We start from the raw sequence: 17618 nt of genomic DNA on the forward strand, positions 1-17618 counted from the left end.
TGTCTGCTACCAGCCCAAACCTCAATAAAAACAGTGAGGGCAGACCTGTAATTTCAAATACATAGTAGTCTAATAACAGGTTTCAGAGTAGCAGCCATGTTAGTCTGTATGCGCAAAAAGAAAAGAAGAACTTGTGGCACCTTAGAGGCTAACCAATTTATTTGAGCATAAGCTTTTGTGAGCTACAGCTCACTTCATCGGATGCATACTGTGGATACAGACTAACACGGCTGCTACTCTGAAACAGCTGAATGTATAGCTCTCTCAGATCTGAAGACAGACCACCAATATTCACTACATCTCCAACTAGTGGATAATTGTATAAGCTTTGTAAAAATCTCACATTTCTGAGCTCACATTTAAAGTTGATTTTTCTTGACAAGTGCCCTTACAACTATATACTTTCTCAAAGAGGGGAGAGCACATTGAGAGTTTCTAACTTTCCGTATTTTATCTTGGATCACAAAGCATGAAGTACTCAAGGATTAAATGTGGTCTCTCTGTTTGACTACACCCAGTGCAATTTGAACAGAATACCATCTTAACTGCACTTCTGCCCTTGCAATAAATGTCATGGGAACCTTAAAGACCAAAAGTGATCAGGACCTCAATTTAACATTTCATCTGAAAGGCACTACCTCCAGCAGCTTTTATTGGCCTTTGCATTAAGATAGCATTGATTTAAAAATAAGTAGAAAGAATGCCTTCTACTGGATCAATGCCACTTCCTGTAACACCTATGTACTCCCTGGAGGTCTCCCATGCAACCACCAATTAGGCCTAAAACCACCCAAGGTAGTATAGATACAGTATCTGATACAAAATAGATTTAAGTTCTATTTAATACTGTTACAAGATTCATGGCTGTATAAAAAAGTGCTTTTCCTTTTAGACATAAGGTAGACAGAGAAAAGGGCATGCAGATTACATCATAATATTTAAACAAAAGTTTCCCTGCAATTTAGCTTTTTTAAAAAACAAAAACCCAGGTCACTGCAGAAAATAACCAATAGTTTGCACTTCAATAGTTTCTTTCATCTAAAAAATTTAATTTGCCTTCAACACCTGTGGGAGGTAAGAGCCCTCATTCTACAGATGATAAAAAAAAAAACCCCACAACTAAGCCAGAAGGAGGTTAAGTGACTTGTCCAGAGTCACAGAAGTAGTCACTGGCAGATCTAAGACCAGAACCCAGATCTCTTGCCATACAGTTCTCTGCCTCAAGTACAAGATCTTCTCCTACTTCCACAAGTTAAGTGGAGTTATGATTAATGATTTAAGTGTTTCAAGGACAATACCGTACAGTACATTGTATGAAGATTTCATGTAGTATCTTTATAGGAACATATTCCCTCCTAATTTTTTATTTAGACTATTAAACATCTGTATCTTCTTACCTGCATCTTCCACGTAAGTTCAAATATGGCAATGGAAGTACTATTTTAGATGCCAACATCTTTGATATATTGAACTGCTCAGTTCGACACCAGCATCAAACTCGTCAGACCTGTGTGAATTCTGAATTCTCTTTTTAAAAAAGCAATAATGATAATTCGGTCTTCCCATTGTCAAAGTTTGACTCAGACTCACAATTTATCAGACCACTCTGTTTTATTAGCAAAGCTGCTCTGCTAATACATTTAGAAGTGAGCCCCCCGAGTGGGGCTTGTGTCTTTTAATTTATACAGTTTTTTGGAGAACAAGTTACAGAGAAGTTACAGACAAAGGAAGAAAAAGATTTTAGTCACCACCCTTCGAGATCCCTGAGACTAGTCACGTATCTTCAATTACCTGCCACCCTTAACAATCTCTTTTAACAGCTTCCAGTTAACTTAACTAATTGCCCTTCACACCTTCCATTCTGATGCCTGCTTCTTAGACGTGCTGGCTCTATCTTAATTGCTTCTCCATTCAAAAGCTAACTGTCCCTACGTGTGCTCCCTCAGATACTTTGTAACATGTTTTGGCATGCCCTCTCATATACAATGTATCCAGCATGTCCCCTTATACAATGTTATACTTCCACACCATCTTATGGGCTCCTCACACTGGTCCTTGTTCTAACAGCCTAAATGTTAACAAGTTTGAAGACTCCATTTTGCAGAACCTGCCACTCCTTTAAACAAAAAGGAAACAAAAACAAAAAAAAAGCTGCTTTTAGAGGCTTCCACAGCAGCCCCACGATTTATTAAATGGAAATTCCTCCAAAATTTGATCTATGACCAATGAGTGCAAAATGAATTTAGATTTAAAATATCCCATTAATTGTAAAGTGACAGTTTATTACTTAAATGCATGCACACTGCCACTACCCACACAGTCAAAAAGGGACTTTCAAATATAGTTGACATAAGAAATACAGATTCTTCCTAATTACATTTTTGCAAGCTCTCCTATTACTGTTCATGCATTTGATTATTCTTCCCTAGGAAGGTGATGTTTGAACTTACTGGAAATTTTTCCTATTATAAGAAGCCATCTCTGGCTTCATATTTTCCAGTGGACAGATTAGTTAAATGTTAACATTTACACAAACTGCATGCAAACATCTAGAGTTCTCCTGGAGCAGTACAAGAATGCTTCCAGAAACAAGGATCACTATTCAGCCTGTCTTACTCGAACACAGCTTCTTCTGAGGTCGATGGGAGTTTTGTCTGGGAGGAGCCTTACATTAGTAAGATATCACTAGCCTGCAAGCCCTGGGCATTCCAAGAACGGGCATCAGAGTTGGTAGCATAAAAGAAAGATTGGGTGTAACTGATTTCTTCTTGCTTAAGACCAACAAGAGACACCAGAACTTGTAAATTGTGTTTCTTGTAACTTAAACCAAAAAAATCATGGTGGGATTTTGTTTCACGACCTTGAATTCAGAAATTCCTGGAAATAAGAAGTTTAGCATGCGTCAGTCCTGCAGGTGACACCAAAAAAGGGATATTCTTTTTAAATAAGAATCAGCTGGAAGGTCTGTGAAAAGAATTAGAGCTGAATGAACCACGTTACCCTAGTTTGGTTTGTTTGGAAGTAGTAAAGAATAAGTTTATTTCTCCTGTTATGGAGATATACTAAAAACACAAACTTAAGACTCTTTAACGTCATATTTTCATATACTGTATCAGCCTTTTGAAATTCTACTTGTTTGAATTTTTTGATGAAAATAGTTTTAACTGCCCATTATCAATGAGAGTAATTTTTGTCCATGGGCCAATACATTTTTTTATGCAGATTTTGGATGGATATTTATGTTTCTAGTGTAAACGGCTGCTTTTAAAAACACTTTTATTTGTGCCTTACACTTGGTGTCTGAATATAAATAGATCTTTTGTTTCAAGCCATCTCTGGCTTCATATTTTTTGTAGTTTTTGTACATTTAGTATCAGGGAATATAGAGGAATTGTCTAATTTCAGAATTAAAATTAGTTAAATCAAATCAATATATGAGATGTGGTGTTTCAACTGTGGCCTGAAAAAACCTAAGCCTGTAGTACTAGTGTAAATATTGAGAATAGTTTGTAACATGGAGAACGTGTTACAGCAAGTTGACCTTGACCAACATTTGCTAAACCATTCCAGACACTTGTGGCTTTGGAATAGCATACAGACTGGCTTGAAAAAGAGACAATTCCCATTGAATTTGGAGACTACCATATGAAGTACTAACCTGCCTGCTGAAGGATGAAAACCATAGCTGAATTACGCTGTCACTACATCTGAGGTATCTGAAAAAAAGATACTTTTCAGCCCAGACCAGCAACACTCAGTTCTTTCCTTACCTCCCAATTTCCCTCTTCTTGATATAAGTTGCTGTTCGTCTATCAGTCTGGATTCTTATGCTTTTGCCCTTGCTGAATGCCTGAAACTACAAGAGCTCCAAATATTCTGGATTCCTAAATGACACAAAGGAAGGAGGATGGAGGACAAAACCATAGACAGGGTTAGAAATGTCAGTTTATCTGAAAAAGAAGAGCAGATTTAGCGTTAGCTATTTGCTTTAAAATTTTCATGTCCTCTGTGAAACAGAGTGGTGAGCTGAGCCTTAGCATTTGGACCAACTGTCAGGTGTTTGTAATGTGACAATCTTAGCCATGATGCCCAATTTGTAGAGGAAAGACAGGCATAGGATTCATCAAAAGAAAACAAGTCTGCCAGAGGCACCAGTGAATCTTACAGAAACCTTAAATGATCTAAAGAAGCTGCTTTCTTAGTTTGTACAGCTAGATTCAAATTTCCTTAGCAAAATGCTAGAAATGTTGACAGCCAACTCTGTTCTATTTCTGTGCAAAGTAGAGCCTATCACAGTCACACATGCTAGTACTCAGACACTCCTGATGACAGTGTTGTTCTAGCCATTGTGGTCCCTGGATATTAAAGAGAAGGTAGGGTGAGATAATATCTTTTATTAGACCAACTTTTGTTGGTGAGGCTTTGCCTACACTGGTTTTTCTTAGGCAAAACTTGTGTCGTTTAGGGGTGGGGGGGAACCACCACACAAACACCCCCCCCACCGAACGACAAAAGTTTTGCTGACAAAAACTGCTGGTGTGAACAGCGCTTTGTTGGCGGGAGAGCTCTCTCCCGTCAACAAACAGCGGCTACACTGCATGCCTTTTAGCAGCATGGCTGTGTCTCTAAAAGGTGCGTAGAGTAGACATAGCCGAGGTCTGGGAAAGGTATTCCTTGTGTCACAGCTGAATACAAGATTGAACAAATAGTTTAGCAAAAGTAATTAGCACATAGTCTAAGGGACTATTCAATGTGAAGCAGCCCCTTAACACCACCTTTTTCTCCTATAACTATGGGGGGGGGGTGTTAATGGGTTACAGAGTAAGGTATTAAGACCCAAATCCAGTGTCTTAATAAAGACCATGATTTTTAGTGTCTACCGAAGTTATGAACTTAAGCTCCCTGGCTCGTCTTTTGAAAGTATTGTGCGGGTTTCCTTTGAGGATAAGAACTGACAGGTCAGATATAGAATGATCACTTTGTGAAGTGTTCACCCACAGGTGAGATGGTGTTTTTGTCTTATTTTCCTGAGTTCATTTGAGACCATAGTGATTGTTTGGTTTCACATACAATAAATACCCCAATAACTATTCATTAGATAAGGTACACCACCTGTGATAGGCATGTGTTAGACCATGGATCTTGAAAGGTGCATTGTGGGGAGCGTTCACCATTTTAGCAGTGGAGATGTCTGCAGGTTTTGCGTCTGTTTTTTCTGGCAGGGTTGGGCGCTGCTTTGAATTGGTGAGTCCTGGTCTGTGGGGAGCTTGCTTCTGATGTTGATGAGCTTGGGAGGTTGTGTGAAGGCCAGATGGGAGGTTCAGGAAAGATTTATTTCCAAAGTATAGGTGGTAGTTGTTTGAGGACCTAATATAGATTCCAGTGTGAGGTGGTGGGTGAAAACTAGATGTGTGTGGTCAGGGTGGGTTTTATTTCTGTATTGAAGTAGGTTCTCTTGGAGCATTTGGATGGCCTGTTCCATGATGTGAGCTACTTCTCTAGTGGAGTGTCCTTGTTTGGTGAAGGCGGTTTTGAGTTAGTTAAGTGTATCTCCTCAGAGCATATTCTGTGGTATCTGAAAAAAGAAAAGGAGTACTTGTGGCACCTTAGAGACTAACCAATTTATTTGAGCATGAGCTTTTGTGAGCTACAGCTCACTTCAGCGGATGCATGCCGTGGAAACTGCAGCAGACTTTATATATACACAGAGAATATGAAACAATACCTCCTCCCACCCCACTGTCCTGCTGGTAATAGCTTATCTAAAGTGATCAGGTGGGCCATTTCCAGCACAAATCCAGGTTTTCTCACCCTCCACCCCCCCACACAAATTCACTCTCCTGCTGGTGCTAGCCCATCCAAAGTGACAACTCTTTACACAATGTGCATGATAATCAAGTTGGGCCATTTCCTGCACAAATCCAGGTTCTCTCACCCCCTCACAAAAACCACACACACAAACTCACTATCCTGCTGGTAATAGCTCATCCAAAGTGACCATTCTCCCTACAATGTGCATAATTAAGGTGGGCCATTTCCAGCACAAATCCAGGTTCTCTCATATCCCCCCCACCCCCATACACACACAAACTCACTCTCCTGCTGGTAATAGCTAACATTTCTTGGTACATTTGGGAAGGTTACTGGGTCTATAAAGGTAAGTGTGCTGATCTGTGGGTTTCTTAGTTGCCTGAAGGGTTCCATTGCTGAAGCCGATTGTGGTGTCTGGGAAGTTATGCTAGTAGGGGAATGTTCCAGAGAGTTTAATTGACAAGTGGTGGTTGTTGAAGTTGTGGTGAAACTCTGAGGGAGTTTGTAATTTGTCCAGAGGATGAAAATACCATCAGTGTATCTCACATATCATTTGCAAATGCACTACAAAACCAATTATCTTGGAACTAGCACATAAATGACTAAATGGACTAGAGAATAAACAGAGTCAACAGATTTACAACAGAAAAAGGTGAAACAAGTTAAAGTATGGAGGCCTGGGAAAAGTGGACTAGTCTCAGCTCAGACAGAATACCAGTAGCAAAGAAACAACCCTTGTGTTAACATTGGCTGGAAACTTCTGGGAAAGTCTAGAAATGGAGCTTCAAGGTGTGACCAAAAAGTAATCTAGCAAATCTCTTCATAAGCATGTATTCTTTTCAAGTTTCTGCTAAGTACTCAGGACCAGATTTTTAAAAGGTATTTAGGCACTACTGTGCTCAGCATTGCAATGCCTAACTGATTTAGGAGTCACTCATTTTCAAAAGGGATTTAGGCACTTAGGAGCCTAAATCCAAGGCACAGCAATGTCTAAATACCTTTAAAAATCTGGGCCTCAGTTTAGGGTAACAGGCATGCAACATTACATATTCAAAACCAACAAGTTAATTTTAGGAGTCAAGTGAAATAAGATGCATATATCTTTTGAAAGGCCAATTCTATAAATGCATAGATTAGCCAAAGCAGATAGTTTAATAGGCAGAGAATGCTTAGCTTAGCTGGAAAGACTAACAGCTATGTATAATTGCATAATAGAAAAATTTATTCTTTCAGTTCATAGAACAGGCTTGTTAAGATGCTTAGTACAGCTATGCTGCATTTCATACAATTTGTGCACTTACATATTTGACAAGTCCCATACACAACCGTAGACACATCCTAGCTCAGTCATTATACAGAATGCTGAATATATTTGTGTCTTCCCTGCATCCATAATTTAACATATAAGCATTCTTGAAAAAGCTAACCCTTCAAGGAAAGACATCAGCAACTTCCACCTGCTGAAGACAGAAAAATCAATTACGAATGTTTAAACATCAAAGCAATCCTGGGGGAGATTCTCAAAGTCACAAAAGGTAGTTAGGTTACAACTACACTAATGCTCCTCTGTATGCCTTTTGAGTATCTAGGGGGAGATGCCTCAGATGTTTAACCCTAACTCACTCACCCTTTGGGTCCATACAGAAAACAGACATCTTAAGCAAATTTCCATGGGCATCCTTAGATAGGAAGGAGTCATCACCACCCATGCTGTGGTACACACCAATTGCAACATAAAACCTAGGTTGCATTTATTGTAGTCAAATGTCTATAAATAAAGAGAAAGGTTACAGCACTTCTATCCAGTTTAATAAGGATTACCTGCTGTGTCACCTAATTTGTGTGTTGATGCGAATATTTTCTAATTTAAAAATTCTTAAATATTTGAGCCCTCTATAGTACCTTTTCAATCCAGCTAAGTCGTACCAATTTAACTTGCATGTTTTCATGCAGTGCTTCATTCAGCTAGTTCTTTAATACAAACTCACGGTCCGTTTGGAATTATGAAAGCAATGTTTTACTACTAAGCACATAAAGATCACCTCATGTCCAAGTTTAATACAAAAAACATTTTTCAAGTTCACTAAAAGCTCACATACAGATGACACAAACTGGAGTTAAAAATATGCATCCATCTACTGTGGTGGGAAAACTTAGCTATACAGTGCTGCTTTTTCAACCAGCCATTTTTCAAAAGCACTTAAATTATTAAAATTCTAAGTTAAAGACGCATTCACCTAGAAACAGAAGTATTTATATTTAGAAATAAGTTTCATGGAAATGAGGAACTGGAATGTACTTAAAATCTCTAGTTAGAGATTTGAGAATCATGAGAGACATGAAATAGGTCAGATCACCTGCGGGAAGACAAAAAAGTTTGCTAAATACAAAAATGTTTATTTTTTCCACGTTGTACTCAGTCCCTTGATACACCAGTGAAAGCAACTGAACTATTTGCGATCTCTTCCCCCCATACAGCCAATACCAAAAGGTTCCAGGACAACATCTCTTTTCCCTTCCTTTCCTATCATGTACTTCGATTTCTTTCTAGCACCAGTTTACCAAGGTAAAAATTGCTCATTTTATAGCAAAAATGTATGCCACATTTGATCCACCCTCTCCCCAAAAGTGCCCCTAGGGACAAGATGGATTACACACACTCTAAAACGAATGTGTAAGTCCTTAAAAAAGCAAATGCCACATTATATTAACTTCTGTTAATCAAAAATAAGTTGACAAGAAAGTCTAGGTAAGGGTGGGACATACTAATTTAGACAAGACATCAGAACACATCATTAGAGATTTAAAGGCCTCTAGTAATACTTTTTGTAGTAATTAACGCAAGACAGTTCTCATATAAACAACTATTTGATGGTAGACTTCAGTGATAAACAATTCACTTGATGACATTTACATATAAATATACATAAATAAAACCTATATAATTTAGGTCTGAAATTAACAAAAATGTGGTTTGAACTGTAATTGCATCTAGCTGTATCAGAGCTTTTCCTCTAATGATGCTCAAGTTGTATAAAAAGCATACCTGTACAATTCTTAGTTTAGTAAAGTACTACTCTATAAAACAAAATCATGAAAACAGCACTTACATTTTAATGAAATGTATAAAATGTATATTTACATTTACACACTTTACTGAACTACATAAGGTAGTTCATGGTAAAAAACAAATCCCTTCTTGTAAGTCTTTCAAAAATACATCAACTGCAAATATTTATGATTAAAAGTTACTAAATTAGCAGCTGACAGGACATTTATAGTAAAAATATATTTTAGGAAAATAGCTGGAAAAAATCTAAACATTGATAAACACTTTAAAACTATATTTAAACAGAAAATTTTAGCAAAAACATAAAAACTAGGATAATGGGAACTATTGCATATTGCTCTTCAAAAGCCCTGCAGTAACTGCAGGCAGAACAGTGGAAGTGGATAGGGAAGGAATTAAGTGGTGGTAGGAATGAAGTGTTGATCCAGAATCAGGAGGTAAAGGAGAACCCAGTCTCTCTTAACTGCTGCCTCTTTTAGTGGGGGAAAGGAGAAGGAAAACAAAAGATAGAGAGAAGCCCTCTCACTGAACATACACCCCCTTCAAAGGCTAGGAAAGGTTGGCATAAAAGCCCAATTCTGAAAGCCTTGGGCCCTAACTTAAAACCATTTACAGTATATATTTACAGTTAAATGGACAAAACAGAATGACACTACAAATTGCATGTTAACTTCAAAAATTAACATTTTGCAATATGAAGTGCTTTATATATATTTTTTTTAATAAAATACATGTGCAGTTTTGATAGAATAAACTATCTGAAAAATTGTTTCCACAAGTCCTCTGTTTCCTTGTAGGATCTTTGTCTTCTGCACATTTAACAGTTTCAAGATTCAACAAGGATCTCCACAATATGATCAAGCTCATTAAGATCAGATTTACAGTTAGAGTTAGAATTTGTGGTTGTCTGAGAAGGAAATGTTTCGAGCACATCACAGTGTCCCATTTTTGTGTTGCTCATCATTCCTGTTAATACTGTATCAAGGTCATAGTAAGAATTGTCAACTTCTGAAAACAGATCTTCAACTGTATTAGGACTTTTATTCTCCAACGTCTCAAATATTTGATCTAATGATTTTTGAAAGTTTCCTCTATTTTCTTGTGGATTCTCCATTTCCCACATATTACTTTGCAGGTTTCTTGGAGCTTGTGGTGATGTAACTGTTGACATAATTTCCGAATTATCTTGCGACTGGGTACCCTCACAGTCTTTAGTGAAGGTACTATAAACTGGAACAAGCTTTCCTTCAGCTTGTTCCTTGGATGAACGGCAAAGGATATCTGTAGAAACTAGACGATCTAGAGAAGTCTGTCCTGCACTCTGTGTATTTATCATCTGCCAAGTCCCATCCTGAGTCATTTCCTCTTGGATTTGCCGCACCGTATTGGCTATAAGTACCGAACGACAAAGATTAGGCTCAACAAGCATGTGGCATAATTGAAGTTTGACCAAAGACATATCTAAAAGTGACTGTCGCTGAAGATTATATGAAGGGATAGCCTTAAAACCAGCCAGAGTTCCTTCAATATCTTCTTCACCATCAAAACATTTTCTCTTCAATCCTCGCACAAACATTGTGTCCTGTTGAGAAAAAATGAGACTCTTTAGCACAATCCAGTGGCCTAACAAGTTAGACACTGCAGAAAGTACTGCAAAAACTTTAGCATCTTTCATTTAAGAAACAATTAAAATCACTTGACAACATAAGAACTGTCATACCAGGTGTTAGCATTGATGTATCTGGTACAAGATGCTTCAGAGGAATGTGTAAAACACAATGGACAATTTTACAGCAACATACCTACATGGGAAAGTCTGTTTCAAACTACAGGCAGCCAGTCAGTGATGGATTTTTCTTCTGAAATGTGAGTGTTCGCTATCTAGTCTAACTGCAGCTACGGGTCTGGTAAGCATACAAATGTTCTCTTAATTTTACTGATATTGACCATATCTTTGAGTAGTGAGTGCCACAAGGTATTTTGTTAGGTGCTTAAAGAAAAAAATTAAATTGGCCTTGAATTTCAATGGGTGTCCCCTGATTCTAATGTAACAGTCAGGGTAAGTTAAAGTGCACACATGATGTTCACTACACAATTTACTATTCAATAAACCTTTATAGTATCCCTTCTTAATCTCTTCTCATATAGAAGTCTTAGCATGCCTAGGTTCAAAAAAAGAACTAAAGCTCATGGAGGATAGGTCCATCAATGGCTATTAGCAAAGATCATCAGGGATGCAACCCCATCCTCTGGGTGTCCCTAAACCTCTGACTGCCAAAAACTGACTGACACCAGATGGATCACTCAAAATTAACCTGTTCTTTTCATATCCTCTGAAACATCTGGCACTGGCCACTGTCAGACAGAATACTGAGCTAGATGAACCACTGGTCTGACCCAGTATGGTTTATGTTGGACATATTTCCTCCCCCCCCGGGGTTTTTTTGTGTGGAGGTGGTAACCAAACCTAAACACATTATTCAAGTTGAAAGTCTACTAACTGAAAATGCCATGTGGGAGTGGGGAAAGTATTCTTCTCTACTTCTCTCAATACACAATAATCTCTCATTTTAGGTTTCTGATTGCTATTGTGCACCGAGCAGATGTTTTTCTTTAAGCTCTCCTCCATGTCTTTTCCCTGAGTGGTTAGTTAACTCAAAATCCAACATATGACAAAGTAAATTGTTCCTTCCAACATGTTTGACTTTAATTTGCCATTCTGTTCCCAAGTTTTAAGGGCTTCTAAAATTCCTTACAATACAATGCTCACTAAAAAAAACGTATGTCACCCCTCTTCTAGATCATTAATGTATTACACTACTGATACTATGGTTCTGTAGGCACCTCACTTTAAAATCCCACACAGAATAAAGATACTTGCCGTGGTAAATTGTGGTTCTCAGAAATCAAGTGCCATTTGGACACACAACACACACTCTTGGGAGTAAGTATGCCTTGTTTGTGGGATACTGGAAAATTCTAGAAAGCAGTGCATATCGGGGCTACTCACCCCAAGCTTGTGTGGCTAATGTCATCTTAATTCTGCATTTTCTAGTTTGCTATGTTTTTTTACTTTAACTGTAATGTTATTGTAAGGGATATATAGGACCCTAACTGACCAATAAACTGTTTTTCAAACATTTGATATTTGAAAACTAAACTCACTGAATGGAAAGAAGTGTGGAGCAATAACAATATTGAGCACCTTACTGCTTTTTGTGGGGGAATTAAAATATAGGAAGAGCACCAAGCAGAGATGAAACAAAATGAGAAATCCTTCAATTTAAAAAATAAACAAACAAACAAAATCAGATTTTGCCAGAATGTCCCACTGGTTTCTATCACATTGATTCACTTGCAAATGGATAACCCACATCATAACTATAAAAACGAACAGGAGTATTTGTGGCACCTTAGAGACTAACAAATTTATTAGAGCATAAGCTTTTGTGGGCTATAGCCCACTTCATCGGATGCATAGAATGGAACATATAGTAAGAAGATATATACATACAGAGAAGGTGGAAGTTGCCATACAAACTGTAAGAGGCTAATTAATTAAGATGCGCTATTATCAGCAGGAGAAAAAAAACTTTTTGTAGTGATAATCAGGATGGCCCATTTAGACAATTGACAAGAAGGTGTGAGGATAGATTCATCCGATGAAGTGGGCTGTAGCCCACAAAAGCTTATGCTCTAATAAATTTGTTAGTCTCTAAGGTGCCACAAGTCCTCCTGTTCTTTTTGCGGATACAGACTAACACAGCTGCTACTCTGAAACCTATCATAACTATAGAATCTTGTTGCTCAATTTCTGAGACTGCACAAAATATAGCTGGTTTAAAAGTTTCACTTAAAGTTACATACCAGTAGCTGCGTTTGGTGGAGTCCTTCCTCTTCTCCCATGCTATAGAACAAGATTCCATACAGCAAGTGTTATAGCTCCTACCAGGCAGCAGGAGACAGGAAGTCAGTCAGTCAGTTACAGGAGGTACACAGCAAAACTTCATCCCTTGTTTACTATTATACAGGTACCTATATAGTCTCCATTACTTGATTATCTGAGCACCTCACAAACTTTAATGAACTGATCCTCATAACACACCTGTGAGGCAGGGCAGTGCTATTATCCCCATTGTACAGACTGATCAGAGAGGCTGAGTGATTCGCCCAAAAGTCACACAGGAAGTCTGTGTGAAAGTAAGGACTTAAACCCTGGGTCTCCTAAGTCCTAGGCTAATGCCCTAACCATTGCACCATTCTTCTTCCTTTTTCTCCTCTCTTTCTTAGCTATTGAAATAGTAAACAAAATATTCAGTGGTCACTTGGGGTATTGAAATATTCATTAAAATTACTTAAGGGGGAGAAAAGACAAATCTCTGTAAAACAAAAGGAAAAACATACAGTATACTCCCCTTTACCTGAAACCCTATTATCCAAACCTCCATATTGACCAAATCCCTTCCTTGTCCCCACTGCATCTGATGTAAGGAGATAAGGCAGGAATTTAGATAAGGCAGAGGTTCGGTTACTAGAGACCCCAGCCAGGGCTGCAAGAAGGAAAAGGACACAAGCGCCAAGCTGTGGGAAAGCCAGCCTGCTGCTGAATGGTTCTGCAGCAGTGCAGGGAGCCCTTTTCACACTCCTGTGACAGCAGGGCTGCGAAAGAGCAGGGTTGTGACAGCAGTGCTTCAGGATTTCCTGCACTGTCACCGGGCCAGTGACACTTGATCCTTATAGGCGCAAGGAAGGTTGAATTCTTGGCAGGGCAGAGCAAAGTCTTGGCCAGGGATTTCTGCTCTGCCCCACACCTGCAAGGACTGGGTGTCCGTGGTCGTGGCAGCGCAGGGAGCCCTATGCAGCCCCACTGTCATGGGAGCAAGCGGGACAGAGCAGAAACCCTCGGCCAGGACTGCAAGGAGCCGGCCTCTGCGTGTCTCCTCCCCTCTCTATTAACTGAGCTCCCAATTATCCACATAACAGCTGCGTGCCTCATGCTACTTGAATAATCAGGGTACACTATATTGCAGATTTTGTCACTCTTCTCCCATCCTACATGAAGGATTATATAAAGAAAATGTAAGTGGTAATCTGTGAAAATAAGGAGGTGAGTTTTCCTACAGCAGCAGCCATGAGAACTTTGTGACTAAAATTTGCCTTGCAAGCTGATAGATTTGCTAGAAAATAGTGTAGGAGAAATGTGTTTTGTTCATAAAAGCAAGTAGACTTTCAAAACAAATTTAGGACTAAATGAAGTTTGATAGACCTCTTAACATATTGACTATGAACGTCCTTTGCCCTAGAGTTACCAGATCAGGGAAAAAAATAGCTAATTCATTTGAAATTCTGAAAGCTTCAAGGGTGAAGTACAAAAATAACCCAAATTTTCTTCTAGAAACATCTGTCATAGATAAGAATTCAGTGACCCCAGCTCAGTTAAATAAGAAGGGGAGGGGAAGGAAGGTATTTTCCCCAATAATGCTACTTTTTACCAGTTGTACACCCTAAGGACAATCTGTTACAGAATGCATCTGGACTATATAGTAGCCATCTGCATCCTGAATCTGACTGAACCATCTTAAAATAAAATCAAGACATTCTAGTAAAGATCAAGCAACATTAAAAGTTGCTGCAGATCTGAGAATAAGTAACCAAGATAGAGTGTTTTCTACTACTATTTAGATATTTGAGGATTCTAGAAAATAAAGCCTTACTTCAGAAGACAGTCACTATCACCTGCCAAAACAACTGAATGAAATGGGAACGCCTGCTGAAGAGACCATGAGCCTTCGATAAAAGGACGGAGGGGAGGATTCATTATCAGGTCCAGAAACTAGAGGACAAAGTGATACTATAGAGATGGTTTCAGCCCAGTCAAACTGGAACTTCAGTAATACACACTGGGAAAGGAACAGGTACCCAACACAAGAAAATTATACACACGATCTGTTGCATGCGATTTTACATCGTTCCCAGGAGCACTAAACAAATAGGTTCTCTTTGCATCCTCTTAGATGAGTCCTATTTTTCATAGTTATATGGTAGCAAAGCCTACTGCAGATTCCACCCAGACACACAATTGTGCCCCAGAATCTAAAATTTAATTTAAAAACCTGAGTTTTTAGCCCTTCTGGTTTTTTTAAAAAAAGCATGCAAATATAAAATATACATCTTGCTGTTTTTCCTGCACAGAACCCATAGTAGTTATGAACTGGCCATTCATCGCAAGAGGGTGTTAACTGTAAAAACTAAGTACATATCTACATTACAATCTTAAATCAACCTAAGTTAGATCAACTTATACTACCACACTCCTTCTGCCGGTGGTATCTCTCCTCACCTTGAGTGCTTCCACTGACTGAAGAGGGGCAGTGTTGGGGGCTGAGAGCTGGGGCAGCCAGGCTCTGAGCCAGGAGCAAGGTCCCGGGACAGTGTGGGGTGGGACCCTAGGCAGCTCAGTTTGGAGTGGAAACCAACAGTCAACAACTGATATAGGTAATGCAGTGTCTATAGGTCATCCTAACTACACGGACACAATCCCTATGCCTCTCGTGGAGGGGGAGTTATATTTAGTGTAGTAAATATCTTACACTTACATCAGCAGGAGCAAGGCTGTAGTGTGTATATTGACATATTTGAGAGTAGCAGCCGTGTTAGTCTGTATTCACAAAAAGAAAAGAAGTACTTGTGGCACCTTAGAGACTAACCAATTTATTAGTCTCTAAGGTGCCACAAGTACTCCTTTTCTTATATTGACATAGTTAGGTGGACATAAGCTGCCTTATGTCACCTAACTGTATAGTGTAGACAGGGCTAATAAATTTAATTGTAAACACTTGTTTCTCTGCTGATCACTATATCAGAGCAATTCAACAAGTGTACTTGGTCCACTGCTGTTGGACACAGTGACAGATGAAGTCAAGAGGTGTCTGTTTGGAAGCTAGAAGCTCAAGTTCCCCGCCCCCAACAATTTCAAGTAAACTTTAACCTTGCCTAAAAAGGGGAAGAAAAGTTACATCCTTTCCCTAGCACTCTACTACATGTGTGCCAAAAGCCCAAACTGTTCTGTTTTCCTGTGTACCAAAAGCCCCTCGATTTTGTGGTTAATCTTCGACAGCTCTTACAATACAGATGTGTCAAAACAAAAATCTGCAGCATACGGACATCTGAAAATTTGAAGAATAGCATAAAATATATTGGATTGAATATAAAAAGAAGTAATTCGAAGAATAGTATTATTAATGTATTTAATTCATTAAAAGAGTTAAAATTTAAATTTACTTGAATCTGGCATAGAGCTTCCAGTTTGCTGTAGAAACAGGGACCTTACCACTGAATTTAGGTCCAGATTTGCTAAGTTATAAATGACTGCACAGACACCATTTCTGAGACACAATACCCAAGTACAGCATGTGGTTGCAAGAAAAGGCAACCCTCAGGACCAGGGTGGGGACAGTGCCAGGTCACCCACCTCCTAGCAATACAGAGTTGTGTGTGATGGATGGGGGAATACAGGGATGTACATAACGATCATGAGAGGATGGGACAAAAGGACAGTTTAGTCTTGCACCTAACATACAGATGATATAGTGGAAAGAGTAAAAAGGTGCAAGTGGTGGTGACAGGGCAGGAAAAGTGCAGAGGTGTGTATAGCTGGGGGGGGCATCCCCCCGAGGTAACAAAGGTACCCCCGGGCGGAGGCAGGGCAGGGGCCCCCTCCCTTAAGGGCGCCGGCCCCTCGGGGCGGCAGGAGTCACTCTCCCAGAAGTACAGAGGCGGTAGGTGGTGGTGATGGCAGAGGATGTGGGGGTGAGGGGGGAAAGCACCGCCCTGGAGGAAGGAGGTGGGGGAGGAGCAGAGTGCTGCGGCGGGGATTAGGAACTGGGGGGCAGGGGGCGCGTGGGCAGCTGCTGGCCAGGGTGCAGGTGGGGGAGGGCCAGGGCGCTGGACCCGCGGGGCAGTACACGCGAGGGGGGCAGGGAGAATGGGGGGCGAAAGGGAGCAGTGAAAGGAGGCTGTGGAGTACTCGGGGGGGGGGAGGGGCGCCTTCCCCGCCGCAAAGCGGCCTTCCCCGCTCCGAAGACACCCTGGCCGGCGGCAGCTGCTGCTTGTCGCCCCGCTCTGCCCTGGGACCCCGGGGAGGGGGATCCGCCGCCATTTTGAATCCACCTCCACCCCGGGCTCTTCCCCGCCTCCAGACCCGACGCCCCATTCTCTGCCCGCGGGGCAACGACTGACCCCGGTGGCGGCTAATCCCGGGCCCGCAGAGCGCTCAGCCCGAGCTACTCACCGCCTCGTCGCCGCCCGCTCCTCCCCGACCCGAGCCCGGCTCCCGCCTCACCGACCGCTCCGCGCCTGAGAGAGGGGGCGGGACCAAGCACACTGGCCAGCCCCGCCTTCCCCCCACCCGCCATCTTATTGTCAAAGCCCACAAAGAAACGGCCGCCCGCCCCGCCCCTACCAGGCCTGCCATTGGGGAATGCCTCCACCATGAAGCCCCGCCCACGGCCAACCGCTGACCGTCATTGGCTGTCTCCTGACCGTGTAGCACCGCCCTCATGGGATCCAGCCTTCCATTGGGTGACGGGTTACCATGGCGCTCAGCCCCACCCGCCCCCTAACGTGCGATTGGCTGAGAGGTTACCATGGAGCCCAGACCCGCCCCTTAGCTGTAACTGGCTCGGGGAAAGGACGAGGTGGAGTCTAGTGTTCAAATAGCTGCCAATGGGCTAGGCGG

General features: G+C 40.8%; 1 protein-coding gene across 6 annotated transcripts; it reads right to left on the bottom strand.

Moving 5' to 3' along the window:
- Positions 1 to 7010: 7010 nt before the first annotated feature.
- On the bottom strand, positions 7011 to 17290 carry LOC140913437 (cell division cycle-associated protein 4). Of its 6 annotated transcripts, none has more exons than XR_012159587.2 (4): positions 17172 to 17290; positions 12749 to 12826; positions 7439 to 10463; positions 7011 to 7268 (listed from the first exon to the last, which is right to left on the bottom strand). XR_012159587.2 is itself a non-coding variant. In XM_073349837.2 (4 exons), the coding sequence occupies exons 3-4, from the start codon at positions 12785 to 12787 to the stop codon at positions 9708 to 9710; spliced, it is 795 nt and encodes a 264-aa protein (XP_073205938.1). In that variant the 5' UTR covers positions 12788 to 12826; positions 14596 to 14714; positions 17172 to 17290; the 3' UTR covers positions 7011 to 9707. The 6 variants fall into 6 exon arrangements, 5 of the variants coding, with proteins under 5 accessions (XP_073205938.1, XP_073205937.1, XP_073205940.1 ...); XM_073349837.2 differs by adding an exon at positions 14596 to 14714 and having other exon boundaries at positions 7011 to 10463; XM_073349836.2 differs by having other exon boundaries at positions 7011 to 10463.
- Between the last annotated feature and the right edge of the window lie 328 nt (positions 17291 to 17618).

The sequence above is a fragment of the Lepidochelys kempii genome, chromosome 6 (assembly GCF_965140285.1).
Source record: "Lepidochelys kempii isolate rLepKem1 chromosome 6, rLepKem1.hap1, whole genome shotgun sequence".
Taxonomy (NCBI): Eukaryota; Metazoa; Chordata; order Testudines; family Cheloniidae; genus Lepidochelys; species Lepidochelys kempii.